The 16808-nt window shown below is 33.3% G+C and overlaps 2 protein-coding genes across 2 annotated transcripts; one reads left to right on the forward strand and one right to left on the reverse strand.

Annotated features, from left to right (window-relative positions):
* Positions 1–4931: 4931 nt before the first annotated feature.
* Positions 4932–12161, forward strand: LOC102606294 (uncharacterized). The gene is made up of 9 exons (XM_006346143.2): positions 4932–5458; positions 6058–6103; positions 6187–6265; positions 6359–6404; positions 6508–6606; positions 9085–9153; positions 9230–9563; positions 9796–9941; positions 10018–12161. The coding sequence occupies exons 1-9, from the start codon at positions 5003–5005 to the stop codon at positions 11530–11532; spliced, it is 2790 nt and encodes a 929-aa protein (XP_006346205.1). The 5' UTR covers positions 4932–5002; the 3' UTR covers positions 11533–12161.
* A 3784-nt stretch (positions 12162–15945) lies between these two features.
* Positions 15946–16753, reverse strand: LOC102578302 (uncharacterized). The gene has a single exon (XM_006346144.2). It carries the CDS (start codon positions 16553–16555, stop codon positions 16166–16168), a length of 390 nt encoding a protein of 129 aa, XP_006346206.1. The 5' UTR covers positions 16556–16753; the 3' UTR covers positions 15946–16165.
* Positions 16754–16808: the final 55 nt, after the last annotated feature.

Genomic DNA, 16808 nt, shown 5'->3' on the forward strand with positions numbered 1-16808 from the left:
TATGTGGGAGGATTATATTAAAGACTAGTGCACTACAATTTATGTTCAATTTTAAAAAAAAATAAATTAAAGTTAGATGAAACAATTACTTAAGTGGAGAACAAATAGCTTTGTAATAGTTTATTATGTGATTTTATAAATTTTTGTTTATTTGATAAGATTGAATAAACAATTGGGGCTATTTTAATAGTTTTACAACTTATGAGATTTTTATGTTTATGAGAAAATATACAACACAAAAATTTCATATCGCATGTCCAAACAAAACTTCAATTTCATCTCATGATACCATATCGCATTGCCAAACGGGCCCTTAAAGTGCAAGTCTGGGGTTCAAAACCTTGCCAACATTATTTTTTTATTTTTGTTTTAATTTCAGTGACGAGTATTTTTGGTATTTAGTAGCTTTTGTTCCTTAAAACTTTTGTATGTCAGTGCTTTATAATTGTACATTTTCTTCTTTAGATAAAAAAATCAATCAACATCTCCATTATGACACATATATCCATCAAAAGGTTGTACTCTTTAATTAATTTAAGTGGAGCCCACCAACTTTATCATGTCGGCTGACCAATACTATTGTGTATTTCTTTATTTTAATTATCATGTCTCACTATTTTTCGTTGATTACATATTTCAAAAATAAAAATAAAGTAGTACTACATATTAAAATAATTAACAATTTAGTATACTTAAAAATAGTAAAAACTACATAAAAGGAACTCATATCACAATAATTAACAATTATTTGACACTTTATTCTATCAATACCATATAAATTAGGCTAAAAAGAGTAACATATAATATTTAAATATATTTAAAAATAATATAAGTAATACTATACATTACAATAATTAACAACTTAAATATTTAAAACTTATATAAAAAATTAATTGACTCTCTAAATTATATTGGTACCACATAAAATGTATTTGATGATAAGCATATATTGTTTGAAATTGACGAAAAAGAAACTATAAATTACAATAATTAACAAAAAAAAATCGCTCAACTCCAAAAAAATCTATCAATTAATGCCACATAAATTGGGACATGGAAAATAACATATATTATTTAAAAATTAAGTTCAAAATGTACTATAAAAATACAATAATTAACAACTTTAATATATTAAAGAGACATATAAAGAATGGTTAATTTTTGAAATCCTACATGTGCCACATAAATCGGAACACAAGGAGTAATAAATATTATTTTCAAAATTATGTTAAAAAAGGTACTACAAATCACAATAGCTAACAATTTAAAATATTTTTTAAAATCATATAAAAATTTCAATAACTTCTCAAATTCTATAATATGACATAAATCAAAATAAAAAAAAAATATATATTGGGCCCCGTGCTGGCACGGATCCTGTATCTAGTATAAAGTATAAGAGATGTTCTTTGTAAAATTACAAAATGGTATATATAAAAATAAAATTTAATTAAATAAATATACTAATTTATTGATCCATGACCCATGTGATCCCCACCTAATTTATTCAAGTTAATCTAAAATAATTAGAGATCCACTTGCATTCAATAATGATGGAATTAACTCTATCTGATAAAAAATTGTGATGTTCTAACCAATAAGCTTCAAATGAAACAACTGAAGAATTATAACTTGTCTGTATAATAATCTGAGAGTTTAGATTATTAAACTTGATTATAATTAGAATTCCTAGTTGATTCTTTTATAAAACAATAATGACTTGTAGCACTTACATCAAAATAATATTTAAAAATAAAATAAAACATATCAACGAAGAATTGTCTACTTTTTGCCATTTCGTTAATCTACTAAGCTCCAAACTACAACTAATTATAGCACTTACACCTAATTAATGTGATTCAACACTGACCTATCACTAATTAACTTTGACCTATCACTAATTAACTGCAAACATAAATACTCTACTAGTGTCACGTGACATAAAAAGGGGCCAATTTAACGTGGTAGTTATTAATTAAGACACTTAAACATGTACTTATGATGACTTCTTTAGTGTTTCCTGTACTATTTTAATGTTTAATATTTTCGTGTCTTTCTTGTTTCTTAAGCAAAGAAAGATATACATAAATTATTATTTTTTAGATCCTTAGTCATTCGCAAAATTATATTGAATATATTATCATTATTGTGTTTTTGTTGTATAATCACTACTTTTGTTTATTCACAAAACAATCATACAAATAAATAATTTTTTTCTCTATATTGAATGAAATTTAATTTTAATCTCTTACTATTAATTAATCCTAGGTGTAAAACAAGATAAATTTAATTCCTAGTTAACAACATAAACGAAGTGCATTGAACACAAAAAAAAAGAAAAAAGAAGAAGAAGAAGAAGATAAAATTAAATAAAAAATAAAAAAGCATAGAAATGACAACTGGACATTGAAAAAAAATTAAATATTAAAAAAAAATATGTTCACTTTAAATAGAATCACGCAAGTAAACAAAATGACGCTATTGGCATACCAATAGAATAATTATGCATTTTATTTCAAAATTATTATGAATCGTAGAAAACGATAAATAATACTAACAAGAATTGTAGGAAGTAGTAAATATTCTTTCAGTATTAAATACTTTTGTTAGATAACACTTTTTTGTAATATAATTTTTTCATATTAATTTAAATTTAGCTTTTAAGACTTAAATGCACATATCAAATATTTAGATGCAAAAAAGTAAAATACTTTCTTTATCTTTGTATAGCATTTTTCGGTTGTTGTAATTAATTTAACAATCTTATAAGCTAAATTAAAGGCAAACTAAAAATTCAACCAAAAAAAAAAAAAAGGCAAACTAAACTATATCAACTTAATGTATTCAATTACATAATCAGCATGATGTTTGGTCAAAAGATATATATTTTACTATTCTTTATCTTATGTTATAATACTTTGAATTATCTTTTAAATATTAATTATGTTATTTTACGTAATAAAATGACTGAGATGAAGAAATTTGGAGAAAAAAACAAACTAAAATGAGGAAAAAAGAAAAAGGGAATAGAGAGGGGAGGAAAAAGGAAGAAGAAGGTGGGGGATTAATTTTGTTTCCCCAATATGAAGAGATTAATAAGGACCGGGTGGGAAATAAAAAAAGTGGAAAAAACATCTTCGCACCGGGTGTTTATACCAAAATTCATTATTACGTGATTTAATGAAGTAAAACACATGTTAATTAATTAAGATTGAGTAAAATGAACTGTAAATTTAAACACGTGACGTGCATGTATTGGATTGGTGTAAACACCCGGTGCGGGTAAGTTTTACCCGAAATCGGTAATTGAGAAAATCATGACTATGGACGTTCTTGATTTTGAAATTAACCCATTCTTTTTAGTTGCTATTTTTATTGCTTTGATATTTGCTAGTTATATTTGTTAGAAACAAGAATCTTAAATATTTGATTAAGTCTATTTTCTTAGCGATATTAAATTATTATAATTGCTTAATTTTCGATGGAATTTGATTCTAAACTTAAAAATCGAATTATATTTATAATAATCGCTTATTTATTTTAGGACGAATTTCAGACGTGATCAATAATCTTCTTAAAAATAGGTGGGAAGACGATGAGATGCACACATATACTTTCACACTTATTTTTGTGAGAGGTAAAAAAAAAATTCATTATAAAACTTCAACTAAAAGAAAACATTTTTTTGCAACAGATTAATTAATACAAAGAACAAAAATTTATATGAATTTATATTTTAAATATGGAAAAAGAATTAATTTGACCTCAAAAAATAAAATGTTCACATAAATTTTTGTAATCTCTTGGCTTTTATTTGATCATAGACTTTAGAAGTTCAAATTTAAAATTTTAAAATTGTTATTTTCAAATTTACAATAATGCTTAGGGACGATATTTTATTTAAAAACTTTTTAAAGCTTTTTGTGAGTAGAAGTCTCTAGAATCTGAACTTAGTGGACCGGTTTATGAAATTTGAACATTTTTAAAGATATAAATTTTTATCATTTGATTTTTATTTCAAAATATATTATATATTTGATGATAAATTTTTAAAATAACATAATACATAGATGTACTCTTTAACTTGATCTTAAATATATAATTTGAGGATACCACGTACGATTCAAATTGTCACGTAGGGTGTCATGTATGAAGAATTTTAAATTTGATTCAAAATATATGGTCAAATATATATTTGATGATAAATTTTTAAAATAACATAGTACATAAATGTGCTCTTTACTTGATCTTAAATACAATTATATAATTTGAGGATACCACGTAGGATCCAAATTGTCATGTAGGATGTCACGTATGAACAATTTTAAAATTTTATCATTTGATTCAAACTATGATTAAATATATATTTGACGATAATTTTTTTAAAATAACATAATAATAAATGTGTTCTTTAACTTGATCTTAGATTATATAATTTGAGGATACCACATAAGACTCAAATTAGGGCGTCACGTAGGATGTTTATGTCTATTTACTTACTTTTATACAAGTTTAAGTGTTTACTTGTGCACACTCAAAAGTTATCGAACGTTAACGTGAGTTGAAATCAAATTAAAGAGCATATCCATGTATTATATCTTTCAAAATCTACTATAAAACGCTAGCTTACGGTGGCGGCGGAAGGTGAAGCTCACGCTCTTACATAGAAAGTATGCACGATTTGACGTAACTACTACGGGCAACACATTTGGACACGCAAACTCAGCGGGCATTGGGCAGCACCTAACGCCGTTATTCCCAGCCACTAACGGCGTTTCATACACAGACGGAAACAAAGGACAATTCAACGTTAATTTTAAAAGTTTTAAAAAGCCTCTGTAAAGTGACCCCACCAAACCTCAGGTTTGGACTCAGGTTCGGACCACAAAATTGACTCAAAAAAAGCCAAAGCACTGCCTCAGAGAAAAATAATGTAATGGAGTAAAAGAAGAGAGAGAAAGTGATAGAGAGAGGAAATTGTAGAGAGAGAAAGAGGAAGGAGATGGGGCAGATCGTGAAGACGAAGAAGAAAGGACGTCCATCTAAGGCAGATCTAGCTCGCCGGAACGCCGCCGTTGAGCAGTCGGAATCGGCGTCGGCGAAGCAGGAGAGGGAGCTTCGTCGGAGTGGACGGCGTCGGAATGTTAGGTACGCTTTCGACATCGATGATTACCTTGACGACGATGAGTACTTTGTCGAAGACGATGAGGATGAGAGAGGCAGAGAGAAGAAGCTGAAACACTTGCTTAAGCTGCAGAGCGATGAAATCGGTGCTGAGTCAACTCCGAGTCGGACTCGACGAGTGTCAGTAGGGCCTGCCACGTCGGCATCGTCTTCCGACGACGGCGATGGGAGAAAGCCCTCTAAAAAGAGAAGAATTAACGGCGACGATGATAGAGATGAAGACGAAGAAGATAATGACGATGAAATTGAAATTGAAAATGAAAATGATGATGAGGTATGTGTGAAATCAGTTAAAAATGTACTAATGGATGTGCGAAATTGGAAATTGAGAGGCAAACGGGGAAGAAAGTCCAGCTAAGCTGAGTTCAGTGGGATTTTTCTAATTGGACCAGAGACTTGTAAATCACTCACAACTTCTTTCTCTCTCTTTCCATATAGGCACTCAATATGTATAAATCTCTGTCGGGGATGGATTTATATAAATATAACTGTCGGGTCAACTGTCATAAACTAATCCCCACAGAATCTGCTCACGCTCCCACCTTTCTCTCTCCTCTTTTTCTCTCTCTACTACACACAATAAACAGCCAGTCTCTCTCTCATTGTCTACCTTGTTTCTGTCTCTGTCCAGCAGTCGCCATTTTTACTCCTTTGTGTGTTTTTAATTTGCTTCGAGGTTTGTGTAGTCTAATATTTTGAGGGGTTGTTTAGTTTTAAGAACATAATGATTTATCTTTTGGAAGATGATTTTTTTTATTAAATATGGACACTTATTGAACAGAACAAATATAATTGATTCATGTTACTTCTTGCTTGATTGTAGTTTAATTCTGTTGTTTATGGAGAGTTAAGCCTACTTTTGGATTTTGGCAGGCTAGAGGAAGGAATGAAGAAGCAAAAGATGTGGACTCTGCTCCAGGTATAGTTTCTGATTTTTCAGAATTGGAGACATTTCATGTGGTTTCTTGTCCACATTATTGATGGTATGATGTGGTTGAGCAGGGACACCATCGGAGCCAAATTCTGGAATGCCATTGCCAGACAAGAAGACAATGGAATTGATTCTCGACAAGTTACAGAAGTAAGTGTGAATTGTTAGAAAAAATGGAATTTTTTTTTGGTTGTTCAGCTGAATTCCCTTGTAATGTTTAGTTTCTTTAATTCCTGATGACAGGAAAGACATATATGGTGTTTATGCGGAACCTGTTGATCCTGAAGAGGTATGTTTTTGGAGGGGTGATTTTTGTTTCAGAAGTCTTATTTGGGGAGAATGACAGTATAATTAAAGAAAAGCTGCTTAGTTGTTTCTTGATTTCTGGGCAGCTACCTGATTACCATGAGGTGATTGATAATCCCATGGACTTTACCACCGTCAGGAACAAATTGCGAACTGGATCATATGTCACTTTGGAGCAATTAGAGGTGAATCTCTTCAACTAATACTCTTCATTCTGCTTGTTTTTGAGCGTGGAGCAAGGGAAAATGCATCAGTTTTCTGTATTTGGTTGTGTTTTGGAATTCCAGCAGCAGTGAACAAAGACATTGCACTCCAAAGTAGCTGATTTAGCTTCCATTCCAGTTTTGAAGCTTTACTTTCTTCTTTTCTTATCTTAATATGTTTTTGCCCTCTGACCAGCCATGATTAGTAGAATCACATTTTCCCAGTAGTCCCTCTTTCTCACAATTGTTTTCTTCTACAGCCTGACTCTGAACTGGCCATTGTAAGTTTGTCTTTCGGATATATTGTTATGCTTGGGTTGGGTCTTTGCATCTAAATCACAAAAATAAGTTTCCTTCTGTTTTAAGAAATCACGACTCCTCACGCACTTCATCTGGTTCTTTTCTGATGCCCTTGATTAATTGAAATTTGACCGGTTTTTAGCTTGGTCACGACATTTTTGTGTCTCCTTGTTTAATCAGAAAGCACATACTATTTGGTGCTGGTGATTTACTGAATGCAAGGAAATGAAAGAGGAGTGCAGTTGCTTTACTCAAGATGGATCTGAAACTGTGGTTGGAGGAGTAGTCCATCCTTGAACCTCTATTGGGAAAACTATTCAACTGGGAAAATGGAACTGAAGAGGAAAACTAAGCAACATCGAAGAATATTAATGACAGGCTAAATTAGACTGTTTATCTTGCAAGTTATTGCATAACTTGCATACTGAGAACTCGTTTTAGCTACAGCTTCTAGGCTTCTATTCTATAAATCAAGGAGGCATATTGGATTTTACTGATATATAACAATCTGATTCTCTTATGGTTTTTGCGTAATGGAGGTCTGTGGTTTTCTGATTTTCGTGGTGGAGAAAATCAGGAAATGTAACTAGTGTGCCTCTTTTGAGTTATCTGATGCCTAATTCAGTTTTATCTCTTTTTTCCATTTCCATAAAAGATGAAATTAAGAAACAGTTGGTATCCTCAGCAAGTTGAGGAAAATTTCTATTATTTGAGTACTTCAACTCTGCTGACCTGATAAATAAAATCATTCTTTTGCAAACCAAGTGCTAGGTTAGCAAGAACTGCTGACATCATCAAAGTGGCCTCCATGTAATCTGAAGCCTTTTTCTGCTTTATATATTTTTTTTATCCACTGCATTCATGGGTGCTAGACTTAGTCATTCTGTTTATTGATCGTTTCGGATGCTTAAAGCAGTATTTTGATGGTGTAGTAACTAGCCCATCTTAAATAGGTAACACAGAAACCTTATCAATTTCTTACGATGAATTTAGAATGTCTCTTTCTAGTATATAACCCCATTAGGGAAATACTATGTGTCACTTTAAGAGACATGGGTTTATGGGACTTCAATTGGTGTCCACTTTTCTTTTTGATCAAATGAGAAGTCATAAAGCTAGTCATCTGTGTGTTGATTGTACTCATGAGGCTGTCGAAGTCCAACTGCCATTTTTTTTTTACAAGTGCAATTATCACCATTTTTTTAAAATGCGTTTTAAGCTATATTACTAGCCAGTGTTATCAAAGGCACGCTTTAAGCGCGCTTAAGCCTTGAAGCGAGGCTCACAACGTGTTGAGCGCTCCGCTTCACTTTATGTGCGCTTTTAGTGTTGTCATCAAGGTTCGAAGGCAAACTTTTCCTTGCCAATGAGCCTCTTACGAAGAAGTGACACTAAACAATTGATATTTCACTTTATCTTTGTCAAAAAAATAAATATTTTTTCAATTTCTTTGGTCATATATTTGTTATTCATGTTTATAATTATTAGTCTTGGACTAAACATATATATTTGTATTTTTTTCTCCTTTTGCACCTTTTTTCATTAAAGCCTACGCTTTATTTGCGCTTTGCGCTCAAAGCCCCCACGGATGTTTGAACTTTTTTGTGCTTTTCGCCTTCATGCCTTTTTTCATTAAAGCCTACGCTTTATTTGCGCTTTGCGCTCAAAGCCCCCACGGATGTTTGAACTTTTTTGTGCTTTTCGCCTTCATGCCTTTTTTCATTAAAGCCTACGCTTTATTTGCGCTTTGCGCTCAAAGCCCCCACGGATGTTTGAACTTTTTTGTGCTTTTCGCCTTCATGCCTTTTTTCATTAAAGCCTACGCTTTATTTGCGCTTTGCGCTCAAAGCCCCCACGGATGTTTGAACTTTTTTGTGCTTTTCGCCTTCATGCCTTTTTTCATTAAAGCCTACGCTTTATTTGCGCTTTGCGCTCAAAGCCCCCACGGATGTTTGAACTTTTTTGTGCTTTTCGCCTTCATGCCTTTTTTCATTAAAGCCTACGCTTTATTTGCGCTTTGCGCTTAAAGCCCCCACGGACGTTATAACTTTTTTGCGCTTTTCACCTTTGATAACATTGTTACTAGCACAAAATATCCAGTATGTACTGATCTTAGCTTGATGTCCCTGAATAATCATACTTTAATTATTTCCATTTCAGAGCGATATCTTCCTCATTTGTTCAAACGCAATGCAGTATAATTCATCAGATACTGTCTACCATAAACAGGTATTTCTTGCAATCTCATCTTAGTCACCCATTCTTTTTGAACTTATAAAGCTTATCTTGCAACGATTTTGACAAGGCACGTACCATCCAAGAGTTGGCTACAAAGAAATTTGAGAAGCTAAGAATCAAGCATGTCCGATCTGAAAAGGACGTCAAGTTAGAACAGAAGACAAAATATGGTTCTGTTGTCAGGAAGCAAATAAAGAAGCCGATGGTCCAGATGTTCCAGGAAACTGTTGGCTCTGATTTCTCGTCAGGTGCCACTCTTGCTGCAGCTGGAGATAACCACTATCTTAACAACACTTCTCTTGCTGGAGTGTCAGTGAAACCTTATGGTGTTGATGGGCTTGCTGAAGGAAATTCTTCACTGATAGATCAAAATGTAGACAAGGCAGAAGAATCACTATCAGGTACCATAAATTATTATGGGTCTTCAACAATAATCAAGATGCTATGTTAGCGTAGTAACAGGGTCACTCCTGTTCTATGTCCTGCATTTCTCTTTTGGCTTTTGACATTTCGAGCTTGAATTAATCAAGTTTTACTGCTTACTAGCTTATATTCCTCTTTCAGCTTTTTCTTCCTTGTTCTTTTTTGCATGTGTTACTTGCCTTTTAAGTTTCTCTGCTTAACTTGTTGCAGGGAAGGGACCTCTATCCAGATTTGGAAGGAAATCAACTGTGCCTGATGAGAACCGTCGTGGAAGTTACAACATATCCACACAACCAGTTGGCAACATGGACTCCATATTTTCAACGTTTGAAGATGAAAGCAAGCACCTGGTCACTGTGCGTACCACATAACTAGTTTTATTTCCATTTGGTTATTATTTTCCTCTTTTGTAATTTTCCTGTGTGTGTTTAGGTCGGGCTTTATTCTGATCATGCATATGCTAGGAGCCTTACCCGGTTTGCTGCAACTCTCGGTCCTGTTGCATGGCGAGTTGCATCCCAGAAAATTGAACAGGCATTACCTCCTGGATTCAAGTTTGGCCATGGGTGGGTTGGGGAATACGAGCCACTTCCAACCCCCGTTTTGGTGCTTGAGAACTATACCTTGAAGGAACCTCCATTCTTCTCCAAGTCTGTACATACGTTTGGAGCTCAAAAGAATGAGAAAACATCCGAGGACGCAATTGCTCCAAAAGATAAACCTCTTTCTAGGCCTATGTTAGAAGGAAAATCACCATATCTTGGTTCAGCTAAGGGTAAGTCCATGGAGAGTGGTTTGAATGTCTTGATTCCCACGAAGGAACAATCTCCTAGGGAGGTCAATCTAGAAGGAAGGTCATCGTTTCTTTCTTCTGGAAAGAAACCTGCTGTTTGTGCTAGCCCCAGATACCAGCATCCTGATTTGCGATCCAGAAATTTCAATGAACCTGATAAAAAGATCCATTTCAAATCTGAACCTGAGAAAAAGATCAATTTCAAAACTGAACCTGATAAAAAACTGCAGAAGCAGGTTGAGTTAAATTGCCCACCCTCAGCCAGTCCAAGGAATTCTGAAATTACCAGAAAGAGTAATGTTACCGTTACTTCTGAAACACCTGGATCAAGGTCTACTGGGGTAAGTCCGAGGAACCCATTCTCATCAGGGTCTTTTAAGCAATCAGCCAAGAATGGAACTGCTGTTGGAGGAATGGCCAATGGGAGAGCAGTGAATAACAACCCAGACACTACACCAGCAGCGCATTTAACTGCTGATAAAGTTCCAACAGTGAGAAAAGTTGCAGGTTTCTTTCACCAAGAACAGGAGCAGGGCCTTAGTGACCCTGTTCAGTTGATGAGAATGTTGTCTGAAAAAGCTCAAAATCAACAGAACTCTTTGAGTCAGTCCCTAACTGATGCTTCTCCAATTTCTCCTGTGACTCCATCTGTGAGGAAAGATGATTCAGGAAATGCCGCTGCCACTGCTGCCCGAGCATGGATGTCAGTTGGGGCAGGAGGTTTCAGACAAGGCATGGAAACAGCAAGCTTGCAGAATAGTCATATTTCTGCTGATTCATTGTATAACCCTTCTCGCAATGTCCAGCAACAAACTTCACGAGTTCGGGGTGAACATCCTGCATCAGCAATGCACTTTCAGGCTGAGAACAGTAGTCCACTTCATGCTTTTGTGCCTCATCCTGCAAGAGTGGGCAGTGAAGCTCAATTTCAGAATCCGCAAATGATTTTCCGCCAATCAATACCTGCTGACTTGTCTAGGTTCCAGGTACAATCTGCTTGGCAGGGGTTTAATCAACCAGCACAGCCAAGGCAGAAGCAGGATTCCCTCCCCCCTGACTTAAACATTAGTTTCCAGTCATCTGGGTCTCCTGGTCGTCCATCTTCAACTGTTTTGGTTGATTCTCAGCAGCCAGACCTGGCCTTGCAATTATGAGACCAAGCAATTTCTGATAAAATATTTGAAGAGGTCTGAACCTACAAGAGCCTTTGGATCTTTTGGCTGGCATGTCTGAATCTTCTTTTTCGGCATCACTGCTTCAGCAAACTACTAGCATCTGCCTGTAATTGCTGAAGGCTTTGATATCGGGTCTCATTTCGTTGAACTTTAAGTTGGCAACTCATCAATTGGAGTCAACTGCTTCATTTATTTTTTTGGGATGTTCCGAGGTATTATTTCTTCACTGGCTATGTTGTAGTGATGGAAAAGGCAATAGATCTAGTTCAGGTTTAGGATAGGCAGCAGGCACAACTGGAGGATCACTGTCCAGGTCACAAATCGTGGATCGTTTCATGTCAATCACTGACTTGGAATTGTGATTTAGATAGCTGAAGAAGTAAGCATATTACATTAATACTAGTTCGTTCGTTTGTTGCAGTGTTTGCTATATGGTCATTTACTGATAGAAATGCTTTAATTCATTGTACATTGGAGTAAGGTGGGACTAGTCTTTGGAGTTTTTGTCATTTTTACTTCAATTATTGTAGTTCTACCTCATTTTCCTCCTTGCTCGACTATATGTAATGGCGTAAATTTCAGAGAAATATAAAAGAATTGGTATTCTTTTTTTGGTACATGTCTATATTTTAGTTAGTTATATCAATTTTAGCTATTTTCACCTATATTCAACGTTGAAAATACCGAGTTAACTTCATGGAGTTGTATCAATGAAGTTTAGGATCTCCATTTTGTAATATTTGTGAGTGCGCTATGGTCCAAGTAAACTCAGTATTTTTGACACTGAATATAGGTGAAAATAAATAGAACAATTATTATACTCGCACAATGATTTCAATTCTAAGAACTTTAAAGATTGAAATTTACTTATTTCTCCATGTATGTTATGATTGGTAAGCCCATTCACCATATCAACATGGACGAATCTAGTCAACGAGGTAAGGATTCATCGGAACCCAATAGCTTTAATGAAGGAGCTACGAGGTCATCTAACCCAGTACTTTTGTTTAGACCTTGTATATGTCTAAATAATCCATTGGAATGGATAAATTTCGAACCCAAAGGGGATTATAAAGTGGGGAGAAGTGAAAGTTGAATTAATCAACCATCTAAGCTATTAAAATTCCCTATCAATTTTGCATAGGTACATGAATTTTCACTTTCATTCAAGCTAATAATATACTATAAAATAAAAATATTGATTTACTACAAGTTCTCTATACAACAAAAAGTCTCCCATCAGAAGTAGAGGAAGATGCTGCAGCTGCGATTCATCTGAAGCCACTACTTTCAACGCGGAACATAAATTTACACATAAGAATCCACTACAATTGCAATAAATAGTAGTTCGGAACCTATAATTTTAAGTTCTTTCAATGCTAAATAACTTACAGACCGAACTCATTCAAGCTTAAATCCTAGATCCGCCTCTGAGTTCAGAAATTCAGAATCCTTCCTACGCTGCGCTAATTCAACCTTCAGCCAGAAATCTTGTTGTACAAGATCAGAAACAGAGCCATTTTTCACATATATGAAAGATAAAACAATTGATCTATCTCGATTTGAAGATAATACATCACTCGTTCGTTTTTTCACTATTTACGCGGAGAAAAAGGGATCCTCAAGCTTATCTTCTTCTTCTTCTTTTGATCAGTGATTTTGTTGTGATCGCGAAGAACACAAACGTCGCCATTGCAGACGAATCGGCTTGATTCTGAAGATTCAGAGAAACAGCCCCAGAAATTAAACAAAGCCATTAATGAAGAAATTGTGGCTTCTCTCCTTTTTTTTCTCCTCAAAATCTCTCTATTTGCTTTGTTTATTTGAAATTATGTGATTCTGTTTTATATAGAGAGAGAGCAACAAAAAATGTGAACACCGTGTGAAAGTCGGTCATGCCAATTAAGTCCATTTAAACCACCCATTACCATTCCTTATTATTTTAGAAAAAATTGTCGATTTGTTTCAATTTATATGATACATTTTTAAAATCAAGTCAGATTTAAAAGTAATATAATTTTAAATTTTGTACTTTACTCTTAATGAGTATAATGATTTGACTTTATAACTGTACTCATAAATTTCAATCGTTTTTTTTTAAAATTTTATACTAGTTAACGTGTTAAATCATTTTTCCATCATATCAATTGAGACGAAGGAAGTAAATACTTCCCATGACTATTTGTTTAATGTTTGAATTGACTTTTCAAGGAAATAATTGTGCTTTTGCCCTTCAAATTAGTCGGTATTTAGTTTTTGCTTTTAGCAATTGAACTTATATCTAGTAAGATATAAGTTTTTTAAGGGTAAAGATAATAATTTGTAAAATATTATGATATAATAATAACCATAATTATTCACGGTGGTCTCACAAAAAAAAGGTTGTTTCCAATAATATTAATACAAAAATATATATTTATAATTTGAAAAAAAATTATTTACCTTGAAGGACAAAAGTGTCAACAACCCTCAATTCATAATATTGTTTTCAATTTTCTCTATTGGGCCCACCACTAGCAATTAAACACGTTTTAATGAATGTGGTCTTCCTTCTAAAGAGCACATCCATATTTTTGAGTTGTTTTTTCTTTTCAAAGATTATAGGTGCTATACAAAATATATTTATGTAATCAGATCACTTAAAAAATAATTATAATTAATATTAATTGATGTGCGAAAGTAAGTATCTCATAAAATTAGTTGAGATGTGTGAAAATTGATCCAAACATCACGATATTAAAAAAAAATACGTATGCAAGAAATATCTAGGTAGATGCAATAAGAAGCACTAGAATAACTAGTGGGAAGGTGTCTTCATGTGTGTACAAGATTTAGGTCAACAATTTTGACATTTAACCCATCACCATTATGTTTTTGTACTTGCTAGTTGCTACACGTGCTTTTGACAATGGAACCATACCTTTGATGGGCTAGTGAATGGCTTTTGTTGTTTCAAGTTTCTAACTTTTGAAACTATTTGATTCAATCACGATCACGATAGATATTTAGTCAATTACGATTGTGCTTACATCAAAACTTTTTTTCTATAATATCAAGAGTTGATTCAATTGCAACACTTACTGTAACAAAAAAAAGCGTAAACTCATTTTAAATTACAAGTAAAATAAACATTCTCCATTAAAACTATTTTATATAGAGGATTTGAAATCGAGAATGTTAATAGGTGGAGAAATCTTATTACCTTAATAATTCTACTAACCATCAAGCATGCGTTTCCAAAATTTATTCATATATACAAATGTAATAACTTGAATTAGTAAAATTATTGACTTTTATCGAATATCATATGGTAAATAGTGCATTCGCGCCCCTCAAGAATAGGCCCCGTACCCAAATATGATATTTATTAAATGTCTATTCATGTTATTATATGTCGTTACGTGACTTAACCAATCTCTCATATAGTCCACAAACAACTTTCAATTATTCATTACCAATCAATTTTATAGACACAAAATAAAGTTTACTCTATTGAACATAAACCCTATTTTAGTGCTAGTTGCTTGGATAAATGGAATAACAAATAACGTCAATTCAGTGAAATATTGAATATTATGTGTTCAGTATGTACATGACTTATTTTTTTTATGATCGTTGGTCAGTATCAGGTTTTGTGCATCTTGATTAATTCCACGAAATACTTGCTATTTCCATCAACAACAGGTACCAAGTAACTCTATCCACCAAAACTAGAACAAATAAGAAAAATCATCTAGTATTTTTTTGTCTCCATTGAGAATTGAAAAATTATACAACTAATTTTAGATGTTTCTAGTTCAGTCAATTATTTTACCATATATCATTTGTCTCCACTGAGAATTTGAAAAATCATACTAATTTTAAAGGTTTCTATATATATATATATTCAGTCAATTATTTAACTATGATACGTTAATATAAACATTCGATACAAATAAATTTTCCCTATCCATCTATCGAATGCATGCACCTTTCCAAATTTCTTTATAAGGAGCTGAAAATAGTTTAATAAAGTAGCTGATATTGTTTATAGCACACCAATACATTGACAATTGTTTAATTTAATAGTATATAAAAGGACAATTCATAAAAGCCACAACAAACTAGTCAAAAATTTGATTAATCAATTAAGCCTAAATATCATTAATTAATTAACACGATTGTGCAAAAAACATTTGTAATCATTTTGATCTTCACGATTCTAACTCTCAAATTAATATTAGAGTACTCAATTATTGATTTAAATCTAATTTTCCTTATACGAGCAATCACAAAATAGATTTTCATATTCATGCTTTCGAAATCATGAATTAGTATTTCAATTTGCAACAATCATGTTAAATCTTTCGATTTTTCCATCTCACTAACAACTCAATTTTTCGAGCTTATTCGTATCGAAAGACTTCAACTAGTAGATAAATATGAGAATTCGAATTCGAATTAACATAACCTAAAATCAAAGAGATACATAAATCGACTTAAATTGCTATAAAATGTAAACTATTGTTACTATTCGATAATAATTCGATTTGAACGAAATTATCAATTCCACCATTCGAATAATCTCCCAAAAAATTGACCTGGAAAATCGAACCTCGAAGATGGATCATCATCAGTAACCAACATAGACAGCAGCATTCACAATGTAACAATCATCATTTTTATCTCCCATTTCTTCGACTTCAACACCACTGGAGCATATCAATCCGCCATCAACGACCTCAACGTTCGAGATTCTTCCATAAGGAAACACTGATTTCACTTTCTCCAGATCTAAAGTTTGTTGCAGAGGCCGAGGAACTCCTAATTTGATTTGCAATTTCATCTGATCGAATGAAACTCCAGGTATAGATCCTCTTCTGAACGCTGGTATTGAATTCGATGAAATTGCATTTTTACAGGCTCGCATAGCAGCTGAGGTTACGTCTTGACCGTGTTGATCGTAGCCGACGCCCATTTCGACGAAGAGAAGAGTCATCGATGAATTAGGCACACACGCCATAGCCGCCGCCGACGACGAAGAGGAGGAAGAAGCTGTGATTTGACGGCGATGGATTCGAGGTACGAAAGGAAAATGAGTTGAGCTAGGATAAGGCAAACTGGCAAAATCGAGGAGAGGCGGCTTATAGTGAAAAGAACACCTAAGGGCATGTTTGGTACGTTGAAAAATATTTTCCTGAAAAATAAATTCTGATCATTTTTGGCAAAGAGGTACACTCTCCGTTCCTTTTTTAGTTATAGTTTTTGAATATCTA

Source organism: Solanum tuberosum, unplaced genomic scaffold (genome assembly GCF_000226075.1).
Source record: "Solanum tuberosum cultivar DM 1-3 516 R44 unplaced genomic scaffold, SolTub_3.0 scf00076, whole genome shotgun sequence".
Taxonomy (NCBI): domain Eukaryota; kingdom Viridiplantae; phylum Streptophyta; class Magnoliopsida; order Solanales; family Solanaceae; genus Solanum; species Solanum tuberosum.